Genomic DNA, 18246 nt, shown 5'->3' on the forward strand with positions numbered 1-18246 from the left:
ACTGTCAAGGTTGGAACGACAACAACACCTCAAGTCACCACTGGCCCAGTTACAACCTCCACCACCGCTGTTGTTGAAACTACAACCTCTGTACCACCTGTCACAACAACAAGCTCAGAAACAACAGTTGTAAAATCAACACCATCTGTTACTACGTCAACTACGCAACTACAAACATCCACAACCAGAGGAACCACAGCTAAACCCACTGAAACAACAACATCAGAAACAACAACTGTCAAGGTTGGAACGACAACAACACCTCAAGTCACCACTGGCCCAGTTACAACCTCCACCACCGCTGTTGTTGAAACTACAACCTCTGTACCACCTGTCACAACAACAAGCTCAGAAACAACAGTTGTAAAATCAACACCATCTGTTACTACGTCAACTACGCAACTACAAACAACCACAACCAGAGGAACCACAGCTAAACCCACTGAAACAACAACATCAGAAACAACAACTGTCAAGGTTGGAACGACAACAACACCTCAAGTCACCACTGGCCCAGTTACAACCTCCACCACCGCTGTTGTTGAAACTACAACCTCTGTACCACCTGTCACAACAACAAGCTCAGAAACAACAGTTGTAAAATCAACACCATCTGTTACTACATCAACTACGCAACTACAAACATCCACAACCAGAGGAACCACAGCTAAACCCACTGAAACAACAACATCAGAAACAACAACTGTCAAGGTTGGAACGACAACAACACCTCAAGTCACCACTGGCCCAGTTACAACCTCCACCACCGCTGTTGTTGAAACTACAACCTCTGTACCACCTGTCACAACAACAAGCTCAGAAACAACAGTTGTAAAATCAACACCATCTGTTACTACGTCAACTACGCAACTACAAACAACCACAACCAGAGGAACCACAGCTAAACCCACTGAAACAACAACATCAGAAACAACAACTGTCAAGGTTGGAACGACAACAACACCTCAAGTCACCACTGGCCCAGTTACAACCTCCACCACCGCTGTTGTTGAAACTACAACCTCTGTACCACCTGTCACAACAACAAGCTCAGAAACAACAGTTGTAAAATCAACACCATCTGTTACTACGTCAACTACGCAACTACAAACAACCACAACCAGAGGAACCACAGCTAAACCCACTGAAACAACAACATCAGAAACAACAACTGTCAAGGTTGGAACGACAACAACACCTCAAGTCACCACTGGCCCAGTTACAACCTCCACCACCGCTGTTGTTGAAACTACAACCTCTGTACCACCTGTCACAACAACAAGCTCAGAAACAACAGTTGTAAAATCAACACCATCTGTTACTACATCAACTACGCAACTACAAACATCCACAACCAGAGGAACCACAGCTAAACCCACTGAAACAACAACATCAGAAACAACAACTGTCAAGGTTGGAACGACAACAACACCTCAAGTCACCACTGGCCCAGTTACAACCTCCACCACCGCTGTTGTTGAAACTACAACCTCTGTACCACCTGTCACAACAACAAGCTCAGAAACAACAGTTGTAAAATCAACACCATCTGTTACTACGTCAACTACGCAACTACAAACAACCACAACCAGAGGAACCACAGCTAAACCCACTGAAACAACAACATCAGAAACAACAACTGTCAAGGTTGGAACGACAACAACACCTCAAGTCACCACTGGCCCAGTTACAACCTCCACCACCGCTGTTGTTGAAACTACAACCTCTGTACCACCTGTCACAACAACAAGCTCAGAAACAACAGTTGTAAAATCAACACCATCTGTTACTACGTCAACTACGCAACTACAAACAACCACAACCAGAGGAACCACAGCTAAACCCACTGAAACAACAACATCAGAAACAACAACTGTCAAGGTTGGAACGACAACAACACCTCAAGTCACCACTGGCCCAGTTACAACCTCCACCACCGCTGTTGTTGAAACTACAACCTCTGTACCACCTGTCACAACAACAAGCTCAGAAACAACAGTTGTAAAATCAACACCATCTGTTACTACGTCAACTACGCAACTACAAACATCCACAACCAGAGGAACCACAGCTAAACCCACTGAAACAACAACATCAGAAACAACAACTGTCAAGGTTGGAACGACAACAACACCTCAAGTCACCACTGGCCCAGTTACAACCTCCACCACCGCTGTTGTTGAAACTACAACCTCTGTACCACCTGTCACAACAACAAGCTCAGAAACAACAGTTGTAAAATCAACACCATCTGTTACTACGTCAACTACGCAACTACAAACAACCACAACCAGAGGAACCACAGCTAAACCCACTGAAACAACAACATCAGAAACAACAACTGTCAAGGTTGGAACGACAACAACACCTCAAGTCACCACTGGCCCAGTTACAACCTCCACCACCGCTGTTGTTGAAACTACAACCTCTGTACCACCTGTCACAACAACAAGCTCAGAAACAACAGTTGTAAAATCAACACCATCTTTTACTACGTCAACTACGCAACTACAAACAACCACAACCAGAGGAACCACAGCTAAACCCACTGAAACAACAACATCAGAAACAACAACTGTCAAGGTTGGAACGACAACAACACCTCAAGTCACCACTGGCCCAGTTACAACCTCCACCACCGCTGTTGTTGAAACTACAACCTCTGTACCACCTGTCACAACAACAAGCTCAGAAACAACAGTTGTAAAATCAACACCATCTGTTACTACGTCAACTACGCAACTACAAACAACCACAACCAGAGGAACCACAGCTAAACCCACTGAAACAACAACATCAGAAACAACAACTGTCAAGGTTGGAACGACAACAACACCTCAAGTCACCACTGGCCCAGTTACAACCTCCACCACCGCTGTTGTTGAAACTAAAACCTCTGTACCACCTGTCACAACAACAAGCTCAGAAACAACAGTTGTAAAATCAACACCATCTGTTACTACATCAACTACGCAACTACAAACAACCACAACCAGAGGAACCACAGCTAAACCCACTGAAACAACAACATCAGAAACAACAACTGTCAAGGTTGGAACGACAACAACACCTCAAGTCACCACTGGCCCAGTTACAACCTCCACCACCGCTGTTGTTGAAACTACAACCTCTGTACCACCTGTCACAACAACAAGCTCAGAAACAACAGTTGTAAAATCAACACCATCTGTTACTACGTCAACTACGCAACTACAAACAACCACAACCAGAGGAACCACAGCTAAACCCACTGAAACAACAACATCAGAAACAACAACTGTCAAGGTTGGAACGACAACAACACCTCAAGTCACCACTGGCCCAGTTACAACCTCCACCACCGCTGTTGTTGAAACTACAACCTCTGTACCACCTGTCACAACAACAAGCTCAGAAACAACAGTTGTAAAATCAACACCATCTGTTACTACGTCAACTACGCAACTACAAACATCCACAACCAGAGGAACCACAGCTAAACCCACTGAAACAACAACATCAGAAACAACAACTGTCAAGGTTGGAACGACAACAACACCTCAAGTCACCACTGGCCCAGTTACAACCTCCACCACCGCTGTTGTTGAAACTACAACCTCTGTACCACCTGTCACAACAACAAGCTCAGAAACAACAGTTGTAAAATCAACACCATCTTTTACTAAGTCAACTACGCAACTACAAACATCCACAACCAGAGGAACCACAGCTAAACCCACTGAAACAACAACATCAGAAACAACAACTGTCAAGGTTGGAACGACAACAACACCTCAAGTCACCACTGGCCCAGTTACAACCTCCACCACCGCTGTTGTTGAAACTACAACCTCTGTACCACCTGTCACAACAACAAGCTCAGAAACAACAGTTGTAAAATCAACACCATCTGTTACTACGTCAACTACGCAACTACAAACATCCACAACCAGAGGAACCACAGCTAAACCCACTGAAACAACAACATCAGAAACAACAACTGTCAAGGTTGGAACGACAACAACACCTCAAGTCACCACTGGCCCAGTTACAACCTCCACCACCGCTGTTGTTGAAACTACAACCTCTGTACCACCTGTCACAACAACAAGCTCAGAAACAACAGTTGTAAAATCAACACCATCTGTTACTACGTCAACTACGCAACTACAAACAACCACAACCAGAGGAACCACAGCTAAACCCACTGAAACAACAACATCAGAAACAACAACTGTCAAGGTTGGAACGACAACAACACCTCAAGTCACCACTGGCCCAGTTACAACCTCCACCACCGCTGTTGTTGAAACTACAACCTCTGTACCACCTGTCACAACAACAAGCTCAGAAACAACAGTTGTAAAATCAACACCATCTGTTACTACGTCAACTACGCAACTACAAACATCCACAACCAGAGGAACCACAGCTAAACCCACTGAAACAACAACATCAGAAACAACAACTGTCAAGGTTGGAACGACAACAACACCTCAAGTCACCACTGGCCCAGTTACAACCTCCACCACCGCTGTTGTTGAAACTACAACCTCTGTACCACCTGTCACAACAACAAGCTCAGAAACAACAGTTGTAAAATCAACACCATCTGTTACTACGTCAACTACGCAACTACAAACAACCACAACCAGAGGAACCACAGCTAAACCCACTGAAACAACAACATCAGAAACAACAACTGTCAAGGTTGGAACGACAACAACACCTCAAGTCACCACTGGCCCAGTTACAACCTCCACCACCGCTGTTGTTGAAACTACAACCTCTGTACCACCTGTCACAACAACAAGCTCAGAAACAACAGTTGTAAAATCAACACCATCTTTTACTACGTCAACTACGCAACTACAAACAACCACAACCAGAGGAACCACAGCTAAACCCACTGAAACAACAACATCAGAAACAACAACTGTCAAGGTTGGAACGACAACAACACCTCAAGTCACCACTGGCCCAGTTACAACCTCCACCACCGCTGTTGTTGAAACTACAACCTCTGTACCACCTGTCACAACAACAAGCTCAGAAACAACAGTTGTAAAATCAACACCATCTGTTACTACGTCAACTACGCAACTACAAACAACCACAACCAGAGGAACCACAGCTAAACCCACTGAAACAACAACATCAGAAACAACAACTGTCAAGGTTGGAACGACAACAACACCTCAAGTCACCACTGGCCCAGTTACAACCTCCACCACCGCTGTTGTTGAAACTACAACCTCTGTACCACCTGTCACAACAACAAGCTCAGAAACAACAGTTGTAACATCAAAACCATCAACTACAACCTCAATCCAAGGCCTCACAACAACAAGCCGAGAAACAACAGTTGGTGTTGTTACAGGAGTGCGACAATCAACGACTGTCATTACACAACCTTCTGTATTGAACACAACATATCATGAGAGTTCAACTACAACAGGAACAACATCCGAAGCAACAACTGTCAGGGTTGGAACAACAACAACACCTCAATTCACCACTGGCCCAGTTACAACCTCCACCACCGCTGTTGTTGAAACTACAACCTCCGTACCACCTGTCACAACAACAAGCTCAGAAACAACAGTTGTAAAATCAACACCATCTGTTGCTACGTCAACTACTCAATTACAATCACCCACAACCAGAGGAACTCAAACAACATCAGAAGCAACAACTGTCAAGGTTGGAACAACAACACCACTTCAAGTCACCACTGGTCCAGTTACAACCTCGACCACCGTTGGTGCATCCACTACCAGACCAGCCAGACCCACAGTTGTTTCAACAGTTTCCCTTTTCATCCCAACTACAACATTATGTGTCTGCACTGTCAATGGCACTTCACATCATCCTGGTAAGTCATTGCCCATTTTCCATTTTCACATTTATCTTTCTTCTTTGATTTTGTGTTCAGTTTAGTTTTTAATGATTCAATAGTATGCCTTACTGTACATTATTTTCCAACATAATCCAATATATAGACAATATGTTATGCTTTTAGAATCCATGGCCTAACATAAATCATTGCACATGTTGGGTTTCTTAATGTTTTTAATCTAAATTATTCCTAATTACTGTTTTTCAATGTTTTCATTTTCATCCCACTCTCTCTCTGGCCAAATATTTTAGCCCCACTAATGGTAGCTTGTGTTCCATTAATTTTCATGAACATATATAGTAGTACAGGCCAAGTAACAAAACCCACCCATGCATGAGACATTTTCAAATATAAAGATAACACATCTGCATTAAATGATCTTCCACAAATAAACTTCAGTCAGTAACACTTTACGACACACTACACAAATTCTGAGTCGTTAGAAAGGAAACACATCGGGGGATATCAGGAAGAACCTGCTAATTAATGAATCATCAAGAAGTGGTTTAAAAATAACTCAGTCTGAATCAAGGACCATATAGTAGATGATGAGATAAGATAAGAAAACTCTTTATTAATCCCCCATTGGGGAAATTTGGGTGTTACACGCAGCACCAGTCACAACAGAAGTATAAAGAATGGAATGAAATACAAAATTGAAAAATGGAAAAATCAAAACTCTGCGTATATACATTCTATGCAAAAGAGTACAGTGTTTTCAGTATTGCACATTGGATAAAAAAGTATGCAGCAGTATATAAAATTATATTGTTAATGGAAAAAATATAACAATTGTACAGGGAATGGAGAATTGCACACAGGTTTAGACTTGCACATGGTTCAAGTACAGTGTTCCTCACTATTGCCCATTGGTTAAAAAAAAAAAAAATAAGCCACAGTATATAGACAAAAATATGTACTGTATATGCATAGACTTGATCCAAGAAGACAGGAATGTAATATTGAAGAAAAATGTAATATTGCAGTAGATATTGCATGAGATGTAATAGCATAATGATGAAAACATAGAGTGACACAGTAGTGCAAACAGTGCAGAGCAGTAAGCACGTAAACACAGTGCTGCATTTAACAAAGCCAGAGTTGAACAGTCAGATGGCAGTTGGAATGAAGGACCTGCCGTCGTGTTCCTTCTGGAGTGGATGCAGCAGTCTGCTGCTGAAGGTGCTGCTTTGGGCCCCCAGTGTCTCATGCAGTTGGTGGAATGGGTTGTCCATGATTGATGTCAGCTTTGCTAACATCCTCCTCTCACCCACCTCCTTGATGGTGTCCAGAGGGCAGTCCAGGACAGAGCCAGCTTTCCTGACCAGCTTGTTCAGTCTTTTTCTGAAGATTCTGGGTTTAAAACCCAGAATGCTTCTGATACCCAAAGTCCAGTCCCTTGCTTACAGACTGCTGTCTAATATGTGTTGTTGTTTGGGACTTGGAGTGAGTAATTTTAGTACTTAGTAAAAGGGTTCATTAGCACAACCTCAATTGCAAAAAAGTAAAACTGCGTAAAAAAAATAAATTAAACATATTGTGATAACTTGCTAATGCTTTTTTGGCATACACTCATTTGAAAACAGTACAAAAACAATATATTTTATATTTTACTCATCAAATTTTTTTACAACTCAACTTTTTTGCAATATACACTTATTCTGAATTTGATGCCAGTGACATGTTTCAAACAAGTTGAGACACGAGCAACAAGTTGTGGAATGTTCCAAATACACAGTCCTGACAAGCGCGACAAGCTCATCAGTCTTATTAGCCAAAGACCTCATGTTCCCTGTGATGATAACAGAACGGACAGTCTGTATCTCCGTGCCTTGCCCCTCCGTTTAGCTCTGGCTCTGCACCCCCGACGTCGCCTCTTCAACTCCTCCGGAACTCTCTCCTCCGGCGGCAGCGTGGGTTTACACAACACGATCAGCTGCTCGAGTGTGTAGACAATGCCCAGACTCCTCTCTGTACGGCCCTCTGTTACAAAGAGTGCAAAAAGTAACAGTAGGGCTACTAAAAAAGTTGCAAAACTACTCTCAACCATTACGACACAGTAACCAGTAAAGTTTCAAAGATAGAATTTAACAAAATTAAAGAACGGAAAACACACCAAATGAACAAAAATGAACAAAAACAAACAACAAACAATGGAGGTACTGCAACAGGCCACCACATAACACAGCACCATCTCATCAGAGACTCCAAATACAGAAACAGTAATTTTATCATTGTAAAACACACTTCACTCAAACAGAGAAACAAAATGAAATTCACCAACAATCCCCAGTGCTCTGAGCTCTCGGTCGGGGTAGACTCCAGTAAGCTTTTAGGTCCACTAGCCACACAGCTAACAAGCAAACAACAGTTAGTAGCTACAATCAGAGGTAGCTACAACAACGACCAGCAGTTAGTGGTTACTTTTTTTTTGCAGTGGCTGCACTTAGGATACTCATAGAGTTGTCCCTCAGCATTTAAGATTGTGTGCCCAGCCTATCTGGGTGTGTGGGTGCTAGGGTCAGAGCTCCCTCTAGCTCTGTCAGTTTGGTGAAAACTTTGGAGCTCAGACTTTCCATCAGTATAGGTCAGATATGATCTTCATTGGGTCATTGCCAGTTTTACTGCCCTCTAGCATGTTTGGACTTGTTGTTTCAGTGGCTGCTATCAGTGGCTGCTAGCCATTCAAAATTTTCTAGTGACTCAGCAGCCAAGAGACAGCCATGAAAGTTATTAAAAGACCCCTTCCAATAAAAATCTGATTTTTAACCTTGTTGACATGTGCATATGGTGTTTTTTAAATGCTACAAGAGAAAGGCGCAAAATAAGCAGTCAATGCCTGAGCATTTCCACCTTGGAACTGCAACATACCAATCCCATAAAATTGCAATGTAGGGCTACAGTGAAACGAGGGCTAGCAGAGAAGAAGCCAGGTGTAGCTGCACTCTGTACTTCAATCTGTATTTTGCAAGCTAACGTTCACTGTTTCCAAACTATGGCAGAGATGTTTTGTTTTCAGTTGCCAAGTTGCACAAGGGTAATGGTGAGCTTTGATGTATTAGCAAAGGATCTGAAAGTCAGAGAGCCAAAGTGTAGCCTGCAGTAGCCTTTTTCCAGAACAGTTTTAACATAAAACCTCAACTGCAGCCCGACGCTGCTCCATCCATTTATCCTGGAGACACAGCGAGTACAAACCAACATGTTGGTCAGCCGTTAACTTTATTTTTCCCGTGTTTTATCTGCTGACTGTGTCCAAACAAACCTGCACTCTGCCAAATAATGTTAGCCAAAGTTAGCCTGCCAAGTAAATGCTGACAGGGCATTTTATATGGCTACAACAGCAAATGTCAAAAAGTTTGTCAGACAGCTAAGCTGCTGATGAGGTTTGTGTGTTTGATGAGAAGAGCCGAAGCTTGAGGTGAGCGACAAGGGGGTGGGTGGAGATTGAGGTGGAGACCAGTTAGATCTGCACATTCTACGTGAAGGCAAAGGTGTAGAGTTACATCTAAGCCAATGTAAGGCATGGAGAGATTTTTTGTTTGTTTGAAAAAACTTCTAAACATGTCATTGAACAGAGATGAGCTTTGAGGGGTTTAATCAATGCCTGGTGAGAAAGTTTATCCATCTCTAAAGCATATCTATGGAGGTTTGCAGCAGCTTGACCAAATGTTGAATTATTTAGACACGTCATCTCAACCTTAAGCCCTGAATCCATTATTAACTTTAATGGATTTGTTGTTGCCAGTACACATGGTATGTGCAATTAGTTTCTGAGTGAAGTATAGATGCTTGTCCAAGTGTTTATCGTAAGGGGATAAAGAGGTAAATGCGCACCCAGGGAATCGGGATGTGCTCATTTTATTGAATGTCCTTAACTGCTCATATAAAAAGAAATATATGCATTACAATATACCATCATTTCAGGTAAGTCCTGATTTGTTCCTCAATAGTTCTTAAGTAACTACACACAACTTATTTACTTTACTTCTTATTTATTTACCATTTTTGGTCAGAATACCCATCAAATCTCTCCATTATTAAATACATTTGTTTATGAATCAGTAGACCTAATCCTTTAATTTTGTGCACTAAACTTCTATCTCCACTCTGATTTTTACAGGGGAGTTCATATACAATGTCAGTGATGGCTTAGGGTGGTGCTATGTTGCATATTGCAATGCATCTTGCAAAGTTGAGACACATTCCTCTCCATGTCCCACAACACCGATACCCAGCACAGCCAGCACCACTACCAAGGCCACAATTTCAAGCTCAGTTGCTCCTACCACAACTATTCCTACATCGACTTCCACTCTATCAACAGCCCCGTCTACAACTACCCTGGACTGCAATGATGTGTATCCACCCAGAAAGGTGTGATCAAAAATGTCAAATGTTTTTATTTATGATTTTGTTTCCAAAAGATTCTACCAGTTGCTGCTTTTTGTTCTTTTGACACACCTTTAGAGATTCCACGGGCCTTCTGTTGTTGGCATGGAACGCAGTTCTACAGCCATGAATTGGTATATTCTTGAGCCCCACCAAAGTTTTCTCCTTGACCGTGTCAGTTTGGTCTGTTGGTGACTCGCTGTGTATCCCAGTGGGAGGAGAGGTGCAGTAGAGGGTGTGTCAATGCCAAACCAGCAATGTATTGCAGCCTTGGTTAACATCAAACTTGTTGGTTGAGATGAATTATTCCGTACTGTTTTTAAGTCAAAACCATCTGCTGCATTTCTAATTACAAGAAAGGCAGATGAGTGGTGATGAGCAACGTTAAAGATCATTTAGGGTAAATTTTATTGGTGGTGTTCCCAGAAACAAAAGAAAGTTATTATTAAAATCCCACTTTATTTGTGGAACATTAACAGGATAATTTTTATGGCATAATATGAAAATTAAAGTGGTAACTATTTTGTTCCCCAATTGTCAGCAATTATTTTGCATGTATACCAGTCAAATCTAACAGAATTAAACTTGAATTAAACTTGAAACTTGAATTCTGAAAATAATTTCAGAAATGAAAATGGCACACAAATTGTTGGATCGCATATTGAATATTACTTTTATTCGATAAATGGCATTATGGTGATAGTTAGCTGCAGATGGTTATTGTATGGATTGTTGTGATGAAAATGCTGCATTATTCTGCACAGAAAACATGATGATTTCCCAAAATGCCAGTGCAACAGGTCAACAGTTTTTAAAAGAGTGAAAGTGGAGAATTTGACTGGCCATGATTGTCACAGCCTCTGAAATGGCCACCTGTAACTGCTTGATAATGTATTCTTTCTGGTCCAACCCTGGACCCAAAATATGCCACAACCTGGCAACAAGAATACCAAAGGTGCATTTGGCATGGCCCTGACACATTGGGCATGGTGCAGAAGGCTCAGCCCTGCATCTAAAAAATCTGTTGAACTACACTTTAATGTTTCATACACTCATGGTTTCCAGTATGACTTATTGTTTCTCAATGTATTTTTACTGATGCCCTCTATTTATTGCTATCCACTTTGCTGCTGTAATTCTGGAAATTTCTCCACTGTGGGATTAATAAAGGAATATCTTATCTTATCTTATCTTATCTTATCTTATCTTATCTTATCTTATCTTATCTTATCTTATCTTAATCCCCTCCCAGAATGGAGAGTCCTGGAATGTGAGCAACTGCACCACTGCTATTTGCATCAATGGTAAAGTCACAGAGACACCAACCCCCTGCCCCACAGCACAAACCATCTGTGTCAATGGACGCCAAGCCGTCAAGGTCAATGATGACAATGGATGCTGCTCTGGCAAAGCATGTCAATGTAAGCTGAGAATGTAACTTTTCAACACACTTTACTATATTGATTTTTATGTGCAACAGAGGATCATGTCAGTGTGCAAAATGTGCGCTGTGGTTTTCATTGAATATACTGCTGCAGTTTAAGTGTACTCAGTGCAGGATTTACTCAGTAGCCCATTACACAGTCATCATGTAATGTGTGTATGTTATCTAATGTGGTTGCCATTGTACAGTGCCTTTATGATTTAATAGCTGTTTATGCCAAAAAGTCTAGAAATCTAAAAATCTCCAGCCAATTACAGGAAAATGGTATGTCATATCACAAAACAAAATGAATTACAATAATGAAATTAAGTTTGGATAAACATTGCAGGAAGAGTGGTTAAAAAAATAGTTGTCTTGTTTAAGCAGTTATGAGCGAATGGTCACATGGTGGCACTTATGGATCCAGATACAGTACACATCAAAAGTTAGTAATTTTATTTCATGGGCCATTGCCTGACTTTCCAGTAAATTCCATCAAAATTGCTGACTAAATACTAAAGCTGCTCTGCAGTAGATACTATGTGCTGATGAACAAACATAGCCCCCTTGATGGATGTAATTCTTTTTTCTGCTTGTTCCAGTTCTTGCTCTTCATTATTTCCAATACATGGGTTTTCTTATCCAACAGGTGTATGCAGTATCTGGAGCGGATACTCCCACATGACATTTGATGGAAAATACTTCAGTTTCAATGGGAAATGCTCTTACTACCTAGTCAAAGAGATAATTACTAAATATAGCCTCTCTATTATAGTAAATAAAACTGACTGTGACCCTTCAGACAGCACATTCTGTACACCGGCTCTCACTGTTATATACCAATCCTACTACATATTTTTGTCTCGGTCAAAGACTTCAGGAACAGCAGCTTTTGAGGTAAGTAATGATTCAAATTGTCAAAGACATTTGCTGTTTTAGTGTCAGTATACATTATTTTAAGAGCACTGACTTAATGGTTAATCTGTCAATCAAAGTGGTGTGATGCCCCACTGGTACAGCTGGAGTTTGAAATGATGCTGTGCTTGGTTGTTGTTACAGGTGTATGTGAATGAAAAACGGATCTATCCGGCCTACAGAAATACTGCCCTGCAAATCACTGTCACAGACATGCTGATCACATTGGAGATACCAGGGATCAACACAACAGTGGTCTATCGGAACTCTATGTTCTCTATTGACATTCCTTATCTCCTCTTCCATGGGAACACTGAGGGACAGTGTGGTGAGTTACCAGGCCATGTAACCCCCATCCTTACACTGACCCTATTCAGTGACCCTAAGCGGGGTGTCACTAATCAGAAGGCACCTGACACAGATGCCTTTTGCGCCTACTGACACTGCCAGCCTGCAGTTAGGATAGGCCTAATGATTACACGCAGTGTTTGATGAGCAAGAACTTTTTCATATTGAAACTTCTTATGCTGTACATCCATGTAAATTTTGTTGTTTTCCAAGTCAGATTCACCAAACTTTCTTTCATGCACAAAACCCGTCAGACCAATGACTGCCACCAGTTCATGAGGATGTTTTTGAAATTTGATCATTAGCATAACCAACTCCCCAAAAATTGCCATATAACGCCACCTGTTCCATTCCATTTGTGGACAAGTTTCATTCAGGAAGATTTTAGTGTGAAAAGAATTTGCGTGTGGAGCTTCAAGTCCTCCAAATAAACCCGTAACAACTTTAGTGGTATCAGTAGTCATATTAGAAAGCCACTTTGTTATGTTGAATATTTTCCAAACAATAAGAAAATATTAATTGTATAGCTGACCATGAACAGTCAGCAGTGTTGTACTGTGACAGAGAGAGAGGAAATGGTTAAGGCCACATGATGTTAGAGGGGGATTCTAAAGCAAAGTGGTCCATGACTAGTGTGAGAGGCAGTCAAGAAACTTGCTTTAACTTCGACAATGAGAGAATGTACCAGTACTGAGCTGAAGAGGTTTGCTATGTCAAAATATGGCAATAAAAATAATAAAATCTAAAAAAATCTCTAAGAAAATTGGCCATGATGCTCATGATATTATGAACTGAACATACACTTGTATATGACTTGTACAAGAGGTCACTTGTAAATTACATTTGTACCTAGAAAATGTTTGATACTAGAAAACTTGCAAATTGTGGTCACAAATTCTGCTGAACTGTTCGTATGTTTTCTTTAAGAACAAATCTGTTCATACAGCTGCTCCTTGCATGAGATCCAGTGCTGTGCCTCATCATGCTGCCTCTACTTTTCTAGGGACTTGTGACAACTCCCAGAGCAACGACTGCCGTTTTCCAAATGGCCAGGAGGAAAGCTGCTCAGCTTCAGCAATCGAGTGGCAAGTCTCAGGTACAACCTGTGTCACCACAACCCCACCAACTACTACAACAGCACCCAGGACCACCTCAAAACCACCATACTCAACAACAGTTTGCAAATCTACCATCTGTGATCTACTAACCAGCAGGTCAGTTACAGTAGATATATAAACAGCTTATAGTAATCCACATGACTCAAAACTAACTAGACAGAAACCTCAGATAAGATGAAAAATCAATCATCTGGTCTGACCATACTTGCCAAGTTCATATTTTTTGGTGATGGTAATGTCTTGTCATAAATTACGGCATATTAACACATTTTCCAAAAATTAAATGCACAGTTTTAGATGTGAAAAAGATGTAATAATTGATTATTAATAATACAATGTTGAATAGAGACCCTTTGGGCCTGAGGCAGCACAGTATGCCAACCTGTAACAATGTGCATCTCTGCACTGTGAGTTTACCTCGGAAACAACCAGTACTCCTGTTGTTGTATTTCACCCTTCAGAGACCTCCAAATGTGGGCTTATTTTCCCCAGATTTATCAATATGAAAAATATATTGCATATAGAGACTGCTATAAAATTGTTGAAATTCTGATGGAAAGGGTATTTTTATTTGCACTGTGTGACCAGAGAAACAGAAACTTCTACACACTGTGATGGAATACAACACTACTACTAAGTATGGCTAAAATATGTCATAGAAGTGAATCACACAACTAGAACACAAAACAATTAAAGTCAGGGTCTTAACAAAAACAGGACATTTTCTGAAAGTTATTGCAGGTCTGTTTTATTGCTTACCATTAAATCTTCAATGATGTTTACATTTTTATGTTCACTCAGTGTATGCAAAGCCCTTCTGATCACTTTTCCTGACACATTGTCCTGGCTTGTATGTCCTTTCTAGTGTATTTGAGCCATGCCACAACATCATACCTCTACAGTATTATCTGCAAACCTGTGTGTCTGACAACTGCTCTAGTAGCAATAACACCTGTGCCTTCCTGGAGGCTTATGCCACTGAGTGCTCCAATGCAGGAGTCTGTATCGACTGGAGGAATGCTACCAATGGGCAGTGTGGTGAGATAAATAGACAATAGTGTACAGTACTACATTTGCTGCCTAGTCCTAAAAAATGTGTATATAAACATACCTCCATCTTACAGAGCACAAGTGTCCAAAGGACAAAGTGTACCTGCCCTGTGGCGTCGCTGTAGAGCCTACATGCAATGACAGGTAAAACATGGCAACAGTATGATGCTTTTTGTTGTGTGATTGATTCATATGCTTATGTCTGCAGTCATTCAAACACTGAAGGTTCTTCCGTTTCTTGTCAGTGTGAGAGGAGGATATCTCAAAAGCTGTTGAATGGATGGATCAAACTGATTTTACATAAGTAATTTAATGCAAAATGATAACTACTATTATGATTATTATTATTATTACTAAGAAAAACGGAACAACAGAAACTTGATTGCAATCACAAAGAAATGTTATGAAGCAATATTTCTGTATGTGGATGTAATTTTCCGTTTTCAGTGAGGGTTTCCACTCTCAGAGTCCGGTTGTGTGACAGTCCTTCAAGTCTTCACACCTCTGTAATAACCAGTAATTCCATTTCATCAGATACAACAACAAGTTCCAGGCAGGTAGCAACTCATCCACTAAGGAGGGTTGCTTCTGTCGTCAAGGCACCACCTTATTCAACTCAGTCTCTGACGTGTGTGTTCCCTCTTGCGGTAAGAGAAGATCCTATAGAAAACTTTATTTGACCAGCTCATGGAGTACTTTTCATAACAGCATTAGCTGTCACACCTACAATTCTCCCAACACTTGTCTCTGTTTGAAATTCAGATTGTGTTGGACCTGATGGCAAACCCAAACAGGTGAGAACTCTGCCTGACTCATACATTACATTCATGTACACTAGCAAAGCATGAGCTGTGTGTCTGAACTGGTATCTTTCTTTTAACCAGTATGGTGAAACATGGACAAGTGGCTGCAACACCTGTGTGTGTGACGAGGATTCCATGAGCATCCAGTGTCAGCCTGTTCAGTGCCCATTGTCTCAGATCTCCATCTGCAGCGAGCCTTGCCAGCAGCTGGTCAACAAGACAGACGGCTGCTGCACAACACAGTCATGTGGTCAGTTTTAATGTCACAGAACTAGATGTGCAGGTGATGGCAGTAAAATCTGCAAATTACAAAAGCAATTTTAATAAAAAGTTAGGCAGATATAATGTTCACAGTGATGTAATACTGGGCAAGTTTCAAGGCTCTACAGGACAATGTTCACAGGTAAGCAAGGGACAAAAAATACCTGCACAGCCTAAAACAATATGCTTTAAAAATGCTAAGCATTAACAACGGGGCATTGGCTGAAGGTTAGAATAGTGGGCTTGTGAGTAGAAACTGCTTACTGCTTCAAGCCTCAGACAGGCAGAATTAATCTGGGAGTTCATGAGCAAGGCCTTTATACCCCATCTGCTTCACTGAAGCAAACATGCAGAATTGCTGTTATGGTTCTTTAAGTTATTGTTGTCAAAGGAAACTTGAGGCAAGTCTGCACCTTCACATACTGATATTCATCCCATACTTTTGTCCCCAACAGAATGCAGTGTAAACCAGTGTCCCACTCCAATCACCTGCCCCCTGGGCTTCAGAGTCAACGTCACCAACGGCACCTGCTGCCAATCCTACAACTGTGGTATGTGACTGTAGTCCATCAACATAGCGTTATCTGCAAGTGTACAAAATGTCAATGTAGAACTGTATTTGCTGAAAAAACATACCATGACATACAGTGAGCTTGTACAATTAAGAGGTTTGTTGTTAAAGAAAAAAAGTTAACTTCTCACATTCTGATGATGTTTGATGTTGTCAAGTGAATTTGTTTTTTTAATTTACAGGGACATTTTTGATAAAAGACAGATAATAATAAATAATATAGTCAAAAAAAAAAAAATACTGACAGTCTGGAAAAAGTTCCTTGTTTCAATTTCTTTACTGCAGTATTATTATGCAGAGTATCTATTATGAAATGTCTCCAAAAAAAGTTTGACTATTTTCTTGATGTGCATCCAGTGCAAAGATTGATTAGCCTCCCTTCTACACATCTGCATTACTAATCTAACAAACTAGTGACATGTGACCTAACTCACATCTCCTTATCTATACGCAGTTCCTAAAGATGTTTGTGTCTACAGCATGACTGAGTACAAGGTAAGAACACAATCCAAACTCGAGATATCGACATATCTGGTGGTTCAGGTACAACAGGGAGGAGGATCCAAATACGGACAAAAGCAGGCAGAGCAGGTTGAATTATTACAAATTAAAGTAATTACTTAACTAAGGCAAAAGTCAGTGAATAGACTTACAGGTCAGCTATCAGGGCAGACGCAGGAGGCCCGTAAACAACACAGGTAGCACGCAGGATTACGGAACAGGTACGCAGACAGTAATAGCTGTGTGTGCATGGTGAGTCTTAAATCTAATCCTAGAAAGCCACTGACCGAGTGCCTTTCCCTGTGTGTTGCATTAGATTTGAAAACATGGCCTAAACTTCCCTAGCTGAGTAGAAACTTTCCTATCTGGAGGGAAGTGTGTGGTTAACTCACCGCTAGGTCACAGTTCATGCTTTCTGCTCCAACTCTCTCAGACCAGGCGATCTATCTTGACTTCCTTCAGAAGCCACTCTGACAGTCCAGTCAGCAAGCTCACTCTTTCACTGCGGTTTTTCAGTTTAAAAAGGTGTACTGTATACACAGTTTGAGGTGGCAGGTGACACAAACTCTGATTTCACAGTCTCTTGTCTCCAAAATGTCTCTGCCACACTCCTGTCAGCTAAATGAGTCAGAGCCACCACCATCTGCTGCTGTAACACGGCTATCAAAATTTCCATCTTCCTCTTAGAAGGGAAACTCGTCTTGTAACGTAATAGAAATCCCAGCTACCCCTTACTCAACTGCAATTACCCCATTGGACAGGAAACCATCACAAATTTCAAATCTGCTGCTCTTCCAGCAGTTTAGAAGAAGAAGAAGAAGAAGAATCAGAGGGACAATCCCCTTTATTCGTCACACAGATACACAGATACATGCATCATGCCCACACACGCCATGCACTGGTGAAATTTATCTTCCGCCTTTAACCCATCCTGGTCGTCCTTCCTCCGCGGCAGACCAGGAGCGGTGGGCTGCCATCCAACCGGCGCC

At 41.3% G+C, this 18246-nt stretch overlaps 1 protein-coding gene across 1 annotated transcript in view; it reads left to right on the forward strand.

The window, feature by feature from the left end:
* LOC143324255 (mucin-5B-like) overlaps positions 1-18246 on the forward strand; it is a 53493-nt gene that overhangs the window by 31316 nt on the left and 3931 nt on the right. The window contains exons 30-42 of the mRNA XM_076736597.1: positions 5683-5854; positions 9999-10252; positions 11520-11688; positions 12340-12587; positions 12750-12933; positions 13957-14167; positions 14937-15109; positions 15196-15265; positions 15656-15768; positions 15884-15915; positions 16006-16174; positions 16641-16736; positions 17211-17251. Of these exons, the coding sequence (XP_076592712.1) occupies positions 5683-5854; positions 9999-10252; positions 11520-11688; positions 12340-12587; positions 12750-12933; positions 13957-14167; positions 14937-15109; positions 15196-15265; positions 15656-15768; positions 15884-15915; positions 16006-16174; positions 16641-16736; positions 17211-17251 (1932 nt within the window). The remainder of the gene's footprint in view (positions 1-5682; positions 5855-9998; positions 10253-11519; positions 11689-12339; positions 12588-12749; positions 12934-13956; positions 14168-14936; positions 15110-15195; positions 15266-15655; positions 15769-15883; positions 15916-16005; positions 16175-16640; positions 16737-17210; positions 17252-18246) is intronic.

The sequence above is a fragment of the Chaetodon auriga genome, chromosome 1 (assembly GCF_051107435.1).
Source record: "Chaetodon auriga isolate fChaAug3 chromosome 1, fChaAug3.hap1, whole genome shotgun sequence".
NCBI lineage: Eukaryota > Metazoa > Chordata > Actinopteri > Chaetodontiformes > Chaetodontidae > Chaetodon > Chaetodon auriga.